The sequence below is a fragment of the Chanodichthys erythropterus genome, chromosome 8, assembly GCF_024489055.1.
Source record: "Chanodichthys erythropterus isolate Z2021 chromosome 8, ASM2448905v1, whole genome shotgun sequence".
Lineage (NCBI taxonomy): Eukaryota > Metazoa > Chordata > Actinopteri > Cypriniformes > Xenocyprididae > Chanodichthys > Chanodichthys erythropterus.
The window spans coordinates 7,521,031-7,533,511 of record NC_090228.1 but is presented as its reverse complement, the minus strand read 5'-3'; the positions used below and the strand labels follow the sequence as shown (position 1 = coordinate 7,533,511).

The 12,481-nt window shown below is 40.4% G+C and overlaps 1 protein-coding gene across 1 annotated transcript in view; it reads right to left on the bottom strand.

Annotated features, from left to right (window-relative positions):
• The window catches only part of LOC137024453 (deleted in malignant brain tumors 1 protein-like), a 66,113-nt gene that overhangs the window by 19,579 nt on the left and 34,053 nt on the right, over positions 1-12,481 (bottom strand). The window contains 4 exon segments of the mRNA XM_067392006.1: positions 2-430; positions 488-829; positions 920-1,219; positions 1,439-1,743. Of these exon segments, the coding sequence (XP_067248107.1) occupies positions 2-430; positions 488-829; positions 920-1,219; positions 1,439-1,743 (1,376 nt within the window).

Genomic DNA, 12,481 nt, shown 5'->3' with positions numbered 1-12,481 from the left:
CAGTTGCAGATGACTCCAGCGTCTTCATAATGTCTACAGTTATGTATTCCCCATCCAGGAGTCCTACAGTTCTTTAGTGAGGACTCAGTGCCAGCACAATTTACATCATCCATCCATATCTGTCCTGATCCTTGTCCAAAATAAGCGCCACTCTTTGCCTCTTTCACATTCCCACAGCCCATCTCTCTACACACCACTGCAGCATCTGACAGACCCCAGCCATCATCACACACTGTTCCCCATATTCCATTATAGAGAACTTCCACTCTTCCAGAACAGGAGTGACCACCATTTACCAACCTGACAGCTATTAACCACACAAATAATATAAAGATATAAGTATTTTTTTTTTTTACCCACATATTTGTTTGCCTTCTTGTATTTGAAACAGATGAGTGATATACTGTATATGGCATTCGAAACAACAAGACTTTTTCTATTTAGCTCTGTAGGGTCATTCCTTAAAAAAAAAAAAAAAAAATTGTACAATATTAAATTATTCAATTAAATGTTTTTGACTCACAATTGCAGATCGCTCCAGCATCTTCAGAATGTCTACAGTTATGTATTCCCCATCCTCTTGTCCTACAGTTCTTTAGTGAGGTCTCAGTGCCAGCACAGTTTACATCGTCCATCCATATCTGTCCTGATCCTTGTCCAAAATAAGCTTTACTCTTTGCCTCTATCACATTCCCACAGCCCATCTCTCTACACACCACTGCAGCATCTGACAGACCCCAGCCATCATCACACAATGTTCCCCATATTCCATTATAGAGAACCTCCACTCGTCCAGAACAGGAGTCACTGCCATTCACCAACCTGACAGCTATTATCCACACAAAATGAAAAACTATAAATAGATTCTTTTTAATTTATTGTACAACATTATTTAAATTCTTTGAATATTTTGACTCACATTGGCAGATGACTCCAGCATCTTTTTGATGGCTACAGTTGTGTAGTCTATTTGATGAACAGTTTTTCAGTGTTGACTCTTTCCCTGCACATTTTAAATTATCCATCCATATTGGCCCTGATCCTTGTCCAAAATAAGCACCTCTTTTTGCCTCTTTCACCTTCCCACAGCCCATCTCTCTACACACCACTGCAGCATCTGACAGACCCCAGCCATCATCACACACTGTTCCCCATGTTCCATTATAGAGAACCTCCACTCGTCCAGAACAGGAGTCACCGCCATTCACCAACTTGACAGCTGTTATCCACACAAATAATATAAAGACACAAGTTTTTTTTTTCTCCCAGATATTTGTGCTCCTTCCTTTATTTGAAAAACCACAATGACATACGGTATTTGGACGAACAAGACCTTCTTTAATTCATGATTTCTTATATCTATCACTCTGACCATTCTTTATAAAAGAAAATGTACAATGTTAAATTTGTAGTTCATTTATGAATGTTTTTAACTCACAGTTGCAGATGACTCCAGCATCTTCAAGATGGCTACAGTTATGTATTCCCCATCCAGGTGTCCAACAGTTCTTTAGTGAAGACTCAGTGCCAGTGCAGTTTACATCATCCATCCATATCTGTCCTGATCCTTGTCCAAAATAAGCTTTACTCTTTGTCTCTATCACATTCCCACAGTCCATCTCTCTACACACCACTGCAGCATCTGACAGATCCCAGTAATCATCACACACTGTTCCCCATATTCCATTATAGAGAACCTCCACTCGTCCAGAACACCAGTCACCATTCACCAATCTGATTTCAGTGCCAATGACAGTTGTGCAGCCTGTGCATGTTAGAGAGTTACAGATGCACATACATTTTTCTATGAGCACTTATTTCAGAAGATATTGGTCATCAGACAAAAGAATGTACAGAGACTAAGTTTTGTGTCAGTATGTTGGTCTCCTTACCCAGAAGCAGTAAGAGTTGCACGGACCACAACATTTTGGCTGTAAATATATTTCATATGATATTAGATTTGAAATATCCCTAGGTTTACTGTCTCTAGAATTTTTATTCAAAACATTTTCATATGGCTTCCACTCTTATTTATAAGGAGAAGTACATACATATGAAAGCAAATTAGTGTAATGTGGTTTGTAAATATCAAATATCAGCAATAAAAAAATAAAGCATGAAAGAATTTGAATGTTTAAGCATCTTCTTGTACTTTAAATAGTTATAATGTATATCACACAAATGCAGTGTTTACATTTTTTGGTTACACTTTATTTTAAGGTGCCCTTGTTACAGTGTAATTACACATTTACAATGGGTACTGATGGGCAGTAATCATGTAAAATTTCTCTTAAACATCACAAGTGTGGACTGTCGGTGAACATGTAAGACAAAAATGAATTGTAGTTATTTAATATTATTATTAATAAAATAATATTTGAAACATACTCCATCACATGAATGCAAAAGTACATAAAAAAACACTGATGATATATATGTATGTGCTAATGCTTTTATAGAAATACCTGGTAAGATGGTCGTCTGTGACTGCTTCTTCCTCTAGGATTGAGTTAGTCTGTTTAAAAGTGGACGTGTGACAGTTATAACGACTGCTTTCCTCTTGTTCACAGCCACTCTACAACACCTGCTGTGTGGACATCCAAATTTATTCATAAAAATGTAAATGTACACCTATACATTTTTGTCCACCCAGTAAATAACATTGGGATCCACATTTGATTAACAAAGCATCTAGGAATTCACACAATACCTGTGCATAATCAAATTAATATTTAAACCTGAAAATATGCAAACTACCCAGTCAAGGAAAATTATATCTGCTAATATAAAGTATAAATAGCATCTAATTACTATTTACAGTTATTATATAGAACTGCTCTTTATTGTAAATAGAATATAGCATCTATCGCTAAGAAAATATGTTATTTCCATTAAGTGTAAATAGCTGCTGCCTTATTTTTCTTATCCCATTGCCAGATAATTTGCAAAATAAGAAAAATGGACATTAATTATTTATGTATGTATGTATGTATGTATTTATTTATTTATTTGCCTATGGGATACCATGAAAATAAATGAATATTAATTAAATAACTTACCGTTCTGCTAGTTTTCACCTCTGATATTATAACAGTGATTAGAATTAAACTTGTATTGACTCGGAAGTATGCAGACATCTTTTTGTTTGGGGCTGTTGCCTTGGTGAATCGTAATATCAGAGCTGCATTGATAATGGCTTTTCATAGTCATTGTGTATGCACTTAACACAGAGTCAGCATACACAGAGTAGATTGAACTAACTCAATTCAGCTGTTCTGAAACCAACAACTCAGAGTTCAATTTTTAACTTTTTAGTTGGTTGAATGTCCTTATTGAAACGGGCCCCAGGGTGTCCATGGAAATACAAACAAATCTAGTGTACTAGCATTCGTGACTTCTGACATTTTGTTTCCATGTGCTTTGCATGTGCTTTGTAAAGGAAAATTTTTTTGACTGACAGATCTCTTCTACGCAGTTTTTTAAAAAGCTCTAATATATAAATAGCTCTAAAGCAAATTACAAAGCAGAACATTCCCATAATACCCAAATAATTGAGTGGAATCGCATTGAAATCAAATCACGACATGAAAAAATATGTTGAATGTTGTTCTTACATCAAACAGTGTTTCTGCAATGTATGGCAGATGAGAAATTCACTCATAGTTTTATGGCTAATTGAGCATTTAATAGGATTGCATTCTCAATGGCTCTGAATATGGACTGTTGCACAGTAAGAGCTTTTTTTCTGATGTGGATCATTGTCTAAAGCAGGGCCGGGCAAACTCGGTCCTTGAGGGCCACTGTTCCTGCAGAGTTTTGCTCCAACCCTAATCAAACACACCTGAACCGGCTAATCAAGGTCTTCAGGATTACACACAGGTGAGTTTTATCAGGGTTGCAGCTAAACTCTGCAGGACAGTGGCCCTCCAGGACCGAGTTTGCCCATCCCTGGTCTAAAGGCATCTGAAGGAAGGAGCCAAGAAGGCACATACAAATTCCACATACAAATAAAATCACCTGAAAACCTCCTTAAATTGATCTCACACTATATCAGAGACGAAGACACTTCTGGAAGGACTTACATATTCACAGGTTAAAGAAATCTAATAATAAATCTGTTACTGTTACGTAGCCAGGAAACTCACAAAGACTAAGAATACTACTAGAAAACAGACTTTACTAATCAATACTCAGGAATAAATATGTAAACATTAATGAGAACTGACAAACACTAAAGGAGGACTGAAGGTGTATAAGCATGAACAAACAAAGGGAGCTAACAAGTTGATTAACACACAGGTGAATTAAATAATTAAATGGACTGAGGAAAACTAGGACACAGGACAGAACCAGGGCAGGGCAGAGTTGAAGACGGGAGGACCCATGGTGTAGCCAACTTGATGGAATGCACCCTGGGGATGACCGACGATGATGCAGCAACCGAAGATGGAGACACTGGTGAAGCTGTCAGGCTGAAGGGCCCATGCGACACTGATGATGACTACTGGAGACCAAGGTGGAGCCACAGCAATGAGCGTCCAAGGTGGAGCCGGATAACTAGAGGACAGAAGCTGAGCTGGTGGGGCAGAGGAAAGAGGTGGAGCCAGGGGAAGGGGGAGCCAGACGGAGCCGAAGGCGTAAGTAGGTCCACGGCTGAACAAGGTGGAGCCAGAGGGACAAGGAAGTCTGGGGAAGCCATATGGCCAGTGGTTTCTGGAGTGGGGCTGGTGATAATATCATCCTCCACAGGGCCGATTGTGAATGGCAAGTTGTTATTCACTAGCACCCACTCAACGAATGCAGCAAAATCTTCCCTTGGACCGTCCGCTGGAAGGCGTGCCTTTGACCGCTCCCTCAAGCTGGTAATGTAGAAGACAGAGCGAGCGGCCAGGATAGCGCGTGAGGCACGCCATTTGGATGAAATCCCATGTGTGTTCCTCAAGCGGATGGTCTCCCTTCTCCAAGCAGAGGAGCTGGACAGCTGGTAGGTCATTGGGGGAAAAAAAAACAAAAGGGAAAAATAAGAGGCAGCTGTTCTTCTGTTACGTAGCCAGAAAACTCATGAAGACGAAGAATACTACTAGAAAACTTTAATGATCAATACTCAGGAAACAGGAATAAACACTAAAGGAGAAATTAAGGCTTATAATCATGAACAAACAAAGGGAGTTAACAAGTTGATTAACTCACAGGTGAATGAAAAAACTAAATAGGTCCTAGGAAAACTAGGACACAGGACAGAACCAAAAGGAGTGAAGACTCCGTTTTTGTCCTCGATTTCAGGCAAGGGAGGTACGCCACTGTCACCTCTTTGGAAGAAAGAGAAACAGGTGAGTGGTAGAGTTTCAACTCAGAAATGTGAAAAACTGGGTATACGAAACCGATCTGGGAGTTTGAGTTGGAGGGTTATTGGATTGATCTCCTTGATGATTTCAAAGGGGCCACTGTATGTGGGACTCAGCTTTTTACAGGATAGACGCAACCTGATGTTCTTGGTTGACAGACATACCTTCTGACCAGGGCGAAGACTGGCAGCAGATGTTCTGCAGGTATCATGATGTTTCTGCTCACGAATGGAGCTCTGTAGATGATGATGGGCTGAGTCCCAGACCCTCTCACTCTCCTGGAACCAGTGATTAACAGATGGCACATCTGATGGTTACCCAGACCATGGAAACATGGGTGGCTGGTACCCAAGCACGCACTGGAATGGAGTGAGGCCTGTAGCTTGTTGGTGGAGTGAATTTTGTGTGTTCTCTGCCCATGCTAGGAACTGGCTCCAGGAGTTCTGGTGGTTATGGCAGAAGGTTCGGAGGAAGCGACCAATCTCCTGTATCTTCTGTTCCATCTGCCCATTAGTCTGAGGATAGTAACCTGAAGACAGACTTACGGTCACATCAAGGATCTTCGTGAAGGCTTTCCATACTTTGGAGATGAACTGGGAGGCCCTATCAGATATAATGTCCTCAGGTATTCTGAAGTATCTGAATACATGGTTGTTACATGGAAGTTCAGTGGTTTCCATAGCTGTGGGTAAACCCTTGAGGGGTAGAAGACGACAGATGTTGGCAAGTGTTACCTTGTGAAGCTGGGAGATCTGTGATCCACAGATCCAGGCAGAGGAAGGAGTTTACCGGAAGGCAGATGTCGTGGTGTTTTGGAGATGGTGCAGTTCGTACATCCACTCATGAACCTTCTGATGTCCCATGCCATATTGGGCCACCAGAATCTGTCTTTTAGCAGTGAGAGGGTTTGATTGGCTGCTGGGTGCTGGGCACTTTGAATGAGGTGGATTCTCTGAGCCCTTGACACATACTGTCGTCCAGGTGGGCAACCCGGCGGAGGATTTTCCGAGGCACTGGCTCGGACATTCTCAGCACACCACTGGATGGAACTGACAAACAGACGATAGTCAATGATGGATTCTGGCTGTTCAGAAGTTTCCTCGAGGGAGTGAAGATGTGATACCATTCTTGGTACTAGGGTGATAGGCTATCTTGAAGTCAAACCTGATAAAGAATAAGGCTCAAACCTGGCATGGATTGAAACATTTGGGATCTCTGAGATACTGAAGGTTTTTGTTATTTGTCAAGACGGTGAACTGATGACGAGCCCTCTCAAGCCAGTGCCTCCAATCTTCCAATGCTAGTTTAATGGCAAGATGTTCCCGATTGCCGATATCATAATTCTTCTCTACCAGGTTGAACTTGCAAGAGAAGTATGCACATTGATGGAGTCTAGGAGGCATTCCCTGCTGCTCGGAAAGCACCACTTCTACACCAGTGGTGGAGGCATCCATCTCTACAATGAACGGTAGATTGGGATCTGGATGGGTGAGAAGTGGTGCAGAGCTGAAGGCTTGCTTGAGGATGTTATAGGCAGAGTCGGCTTCAGGAGGCCAGGAAAGGGACTTAGACTTACCATGGAGAAGGGATGTGAGTGGAATGACGATGGAGCTGTAGAAGAGAATGAAGCAGTGATAGAAGTTAGCTAAACCAAGGAAACTTTGAAGTTCTTCCACAGTTTTGGGAATGGGCCAGTCGCAGATAGCTTCCACCTTCCTCATCCATGGCGATACAATAATTGACAATGTAACTGAAGAACTGGATCTCAGACTGATGGAATTGGCACTTCTCAGCTTTAAGGAAGAGGTTGAATTCACAAAGTCATAGGAGGACCTCCGCAACATGTCGGCGATGTTCGCTTAGGCTCTGGGAGTAGGTCAAGATCTACTCGATGTAGACCAGGACAGATCGATGGAGAAACTTCCAGGGCACCTCATGCATGAAGTCCTGGAATACAGAGGGGATGTTGACCAGGCTATACAGCATAACGGAATATTCAAAGTGGTCAGGAGGAGTCACAAAGGCTGTCTCCCACCCGGCCCTCTCACGTGTCCGGATGAGATTATGTATATATTATATTAATATTAAAAATAAAAGATCACTTTAATTTCAAATTCATCTTAGCCAAATTATGCTATTTACATAAAAAAAGCAAACTGCTATTTCGAAATAATGGTTTATTAGATTTTTATTTCAATATAAACTCACAAAGTTTGAAGATTGAAAAACACTTTATTACAGTTGCATGAAAATATTTGTAATGCAGATTTATTAAAACAGCAAATGCATACATTTTGTAATGCAAATAATGTTACCAGTTGATATTAGCCTACTATCCAAACAACTTTAGAGAAACATTTCCAAAACATTATTTAAATGAATTGCTAGTTATGAATTATGCATGACATTCAAATCTGACTGCAATTAAAAACATTTAAATTCTAAATTAAGGGGAAAAAAACATGAACAAAAAAACCCTTTTGAAATAAATAAGCATAAGAATCTCAAAGAAACCTCAAACCATAGGCACACAGAACTAACATTTACTTTAATTAGTTCATTATTCATACAGATCATCTCCGTATAAACTATGACAAAACAAAGAAAGAAGATTCACATTTTCACATGGAATCTAAAATATATTTAGCATATAGGCAGCTTTCCATCAGCTATGCAGAAAGGCTGGTTTTAAAATCTTTATTAATGCATACAATGATTTAAGAGCTAATAACAGAGAAATTGATAATTTTGTAATGTAAATGTAAGTCTACACCACAGGGCTGCGTAGTACTGTAAATTGTTTAGAAACAAAACAAAATTTGTTTATCAAAACATCATGACTCAGTTTCTGTGATCATCACTAACCGACTCCAAATGGCTCCACCTAGTGTTTCATCCCTGATAAGACGTGACAAAAGAGAGTTATTTTAGTCTCCATTAATTCTTTAAGGCACTTGCAGAATTTAACCAGTATTGAGCATTCAGTTAAAGAATATGAATACTGTATGACCAAGATGACATCAATGAATGCAGTGAAAAAGCTGATAACATACTAACCTGACAAAAGAAAGGAAGGTGCTCATGGCAGCAAGCATCCACCCATCCAAACACGTTATTTTCATCCTTAAGAAGTTTTCCACAAAACCTGCTCCCTCTGTCCACTGGATACGTTTGATGCCATGATGCATAGTCCACATACGGCCCACCGGTCCACAGCCAGGGCGAACAAGTGAAGAGCATACTCCGTTCAAGTCCGATCCACACTCCATTGGGGATTTCTTTACCCTGCAGCATCTGTGTGATGTACGCGTGTGCCGTGGCATTTAAAATGTGCACCAAAGTCTGGTGGTGAGTTTTGCAGTATCCCAGTGCATCAATCCAGCTTTTTGACTCGTTGATGTAGGAAAAGTTATCTGAAATAGCAATGAATCTCTGTTATTTTATTATGACATTAGGATAAGGAAACATTAATATTTTATTATTTGCTAATTATTTAATATATTTATTTCTATAGTGACTGCTTAGTTTAACAAATATGGTAACACATACAATTTGTTTAAAAATCGCTGGAAAATGTTTTGAAAGGTTTGCACATTACACGTACAAGAGTTGTTTCCTAGAGAGCTGGTGGTGGCAGCACCAGTTGTAGACTTCACTTCTGTTGTTGTGCTTGTTATTGCAGTTGTTGAAGTTAAATTTTCATCTTTCAAAGACAATAATGATGAATGAGTTCAATGTTTAAACAAGGACCAGTAATGTTGTGCATGGTATAGTGTAAAGCCGGGTTCAGACTACACAATAGTTTTGTCCGTTAGGTCTGTTATTAATATTTTATTCTTTGCTAATTATTTAATAGATTTAAATATATCACGTCTCAAATATGGTAAAACACGTTGCAAGATTTGTTTAAAAATAGCTGGAAAATATTTGCACATTGCTCAAAAGAGGTAAATTTTCACATACAAGAGTTGTTTCCTGGAGAGCTGGTGGTTGCAGCAGCAGTTGTAGACTTCACTTCTGTTGTTGGGCTTGTTATTGCAGTTGTTGAAGTTAAATTTTCATCTTTCAAAGACAATAATGATGAATTTTACATTAGTTCAATGTTTAAACAAGGACCAGTAATGTTGTGGATTACTGTTATACTAAAATATTGTGTAGTCTGAACCCAGATTTACACTATACCTAGTGTAAATCTGGGTTCAGACTACACAATAGTTTTGTCTGTTAGGTAAAGTCCTCTAAAAGGGACATGAAAATCTGTTATTTTATTATGATAAGGAAATATTCATATTTTATTCTTTGCTAATTATTTAATATATTTAAATATATCATGTCTCAAATATGGTAAAACATGTTGCAAGATTTGTTTAAAAATCACTGGACGATGTTTTGAAATGTTTGCACATTGTTCAAAAAAGGTAAATTTTCACGTACAAGAGTTGTTTCCTAGAGAGCTGGTGGTGGCAGCAGCAGTTGTAGACTTCACTTCTGTTGTTGGGATTGTATTTGCAGTTGTTGAAGTAAAATTTTCATCTTTCAAAGACAATAATGATGAATGAGTTCAATGTTTAAACAAGGACCAGTAATGTTGTGCATGGTATAGTGTAAAGCCGGGTTCAGACTACACAATAGTTTTGTCTGTTAGGTCTGTTATTAATATTTTATTCTTTGCTAATTATTTAATATATGTCTTTCTATAGTAACTGCTTAGTTTAACACGTCTCAAATATGGTAAAACATGTACGATTTGTTTAAAAATTGCTGGAAAATGTTTTGAAAGGTTTGCACATTTTAAGTTAAAATACCTAGTAGTATACCTAGTGTAAATCTGGGTTCAGACTACACAATAGTTTTGTCTGTTAGGTAAAGTCATCTAAAAGGGACATGAAACTTAATCTGTTATTTTATTATGATAAGGAAATATTCATATTTTATTCTTTGCTAATTATTTAATATATTTAAATAAATCATGTCTCAAATATGGTAAAACATGTTGCACGATTTGTTTAAAAACCACTGGACGATGTTTTGAAAGGTTTGCACATTGTTCGAAAGAGGTAAATTTACACGTACAAGAGTTGTTTCCTGGAGAGCTGGTGGTGGCAGCAGCAGTTGTAGACTTCACTTCTGTTGTTGGGCTTGTTATTGCAGTTGTTGAAGTTAAATTTTCATCTTTCAAAGACAATAATGATGACTTTTACATTAGTTCAATGTTTAAACAAGGACCAGTAATGTTGTGGATTACTGGTATACTAAAATATTGTGTAGTCTGAACCCAGATTTACACTATACCTAGTGTAAATCTGGGTTCAGACTACACAATAGTTTTGTCTGTTAGGTAAAGTCATCTAAAAGGGACATGAAAACGTCTCGGGTTACGTCTGTAACCCTGGTTCCCTGAATAATGGAACGAGATGATGCGTAGTCGCTTTGGGAACGCCTCTGCGTGATTACGTCTTGAAGCACTCGTGAAATCAAACCAATAGTGTAGCGGGACGTCAGAGCGGGTGACGTCACGGACCAGGAAACTATGAAGCACCCCTGAGAACAAAGAACGCCAGCTTCTGATATGGATGAAGCAGACGCTCACAGGCGTGCAGGGAGTATGGCTAAGCTACGCAGCGTCTCGTTCCCTTATTCAGGGAACCAGGGTTACAGACGTAACCCGAGACGTTCCCTTTCATGGGAACATCGACGCTGCGTAGTCGCTTTGGGAACGCTATCCCAACTAGGCCATAAGACCAAATGCCTGTTGTGTTATTATTTCAGGATGACAGGACTGAGGACCCTGGAGTGGAGCCCAAATCGAGGTTATAAAACCTGACAAAGGTATGCTGGGAAGACCACCCAGCAGCATCACATATGTCTTGGAGGGGAACCCCCAACATCAAAGCCTTTGAGGCAGCCATGCCCCTGGTAGAATGCGCCCGGACAGCTAAAGGAGAGGGCTGTCCGGCCGATTTGTAAGCAAGAGAGATGGCCTCGACACCCACTTACTCATTCTCTGCTTAGACGCAGGACTTCCCTTATTAGGAGAACTGTAACACACAAACAGTTGTTCAGTCTTTCGCCACAGGGCAGCTCTGTGGACATACGCGTCTAAAGCCCTCACCGGGCAGAGCAGATTCAGTTTCTCCTGATCCGGATTTGTAAAAGGTGGAGGACAGAAGGCCTGCAGCACAATAGGCCCTGGGACATTAGTAGGGACCTTAGGAACATATCCAGGTCTAGGATGTAGAAAGGCTTTGACCATACCAGGTGCAAAGTCCAAACATGAAGGTGCAACCGATAGTGCTTGTAAGTCCCCGATTCTTTTGAGGGATGTTATGGCCAGAAGAAATAAGGTTTTGAGGGTAAGGATCTTCTCAGATGCTTCCTCTAGAGGTTCAAAGGGAGCCGCAGCTAACCCTTCCAACACAATGGCTAAGTCCCAGGAAGGCATTTTTGTGCGTACAACAGGCCTCAGCCTCTGGGTGCCACGGAGAAAACGTACAACTAAAGGGTTTTTACCAACAGAAAGACCTTCTATTTTAGAGTGATAAGCGAAAATAGCGGCAATATAAACCTTCAATGTAGAAGGAGTTAAACCCTCAGAGAACTTCTCTTGGAGAAATTATAGTACTTGACTGATAGAAGAGTGGACCGGATCCACCTGAGAGTGGCTACACCAAGTAGCAAACAGTTTCCACTTATACACGTACAGTTTTCTCGTGGTTGGAGCTCTGGAGTGGAGAATGGTCTCTACAACCTCAGTTGAGAGACCAGATTCTATGAGCTCTGCCCCCTCAGGGGCCAGGCCCACAGTTTCCATATTTCTGGGTGCGGGTGAACTATTGCGCCACCCAACTGAGACAAGAGGTCTTGTCTGACAGGAATCTCCATGGGGGAGTCTTCTAAGAGGGATACTAGATCCGTGAACCATACTCGGGCCGGCCAGAACGGGGCTACCAATATTAGATGGACCCCGTCCCGGCGAACCCTCTCCAGAGCTCCGGGGAGCAGAGCGATCGGGGGAAATGCATACAGACGCAGCCTCGGCCACGTCTGTACCATAGCATCCAACCCCAGAGGGGCTGGATGGGTCAGAGAAAACCACAACGGGCAGTGAGACGTCTCTTTCGAGGCAAATAAGTCGA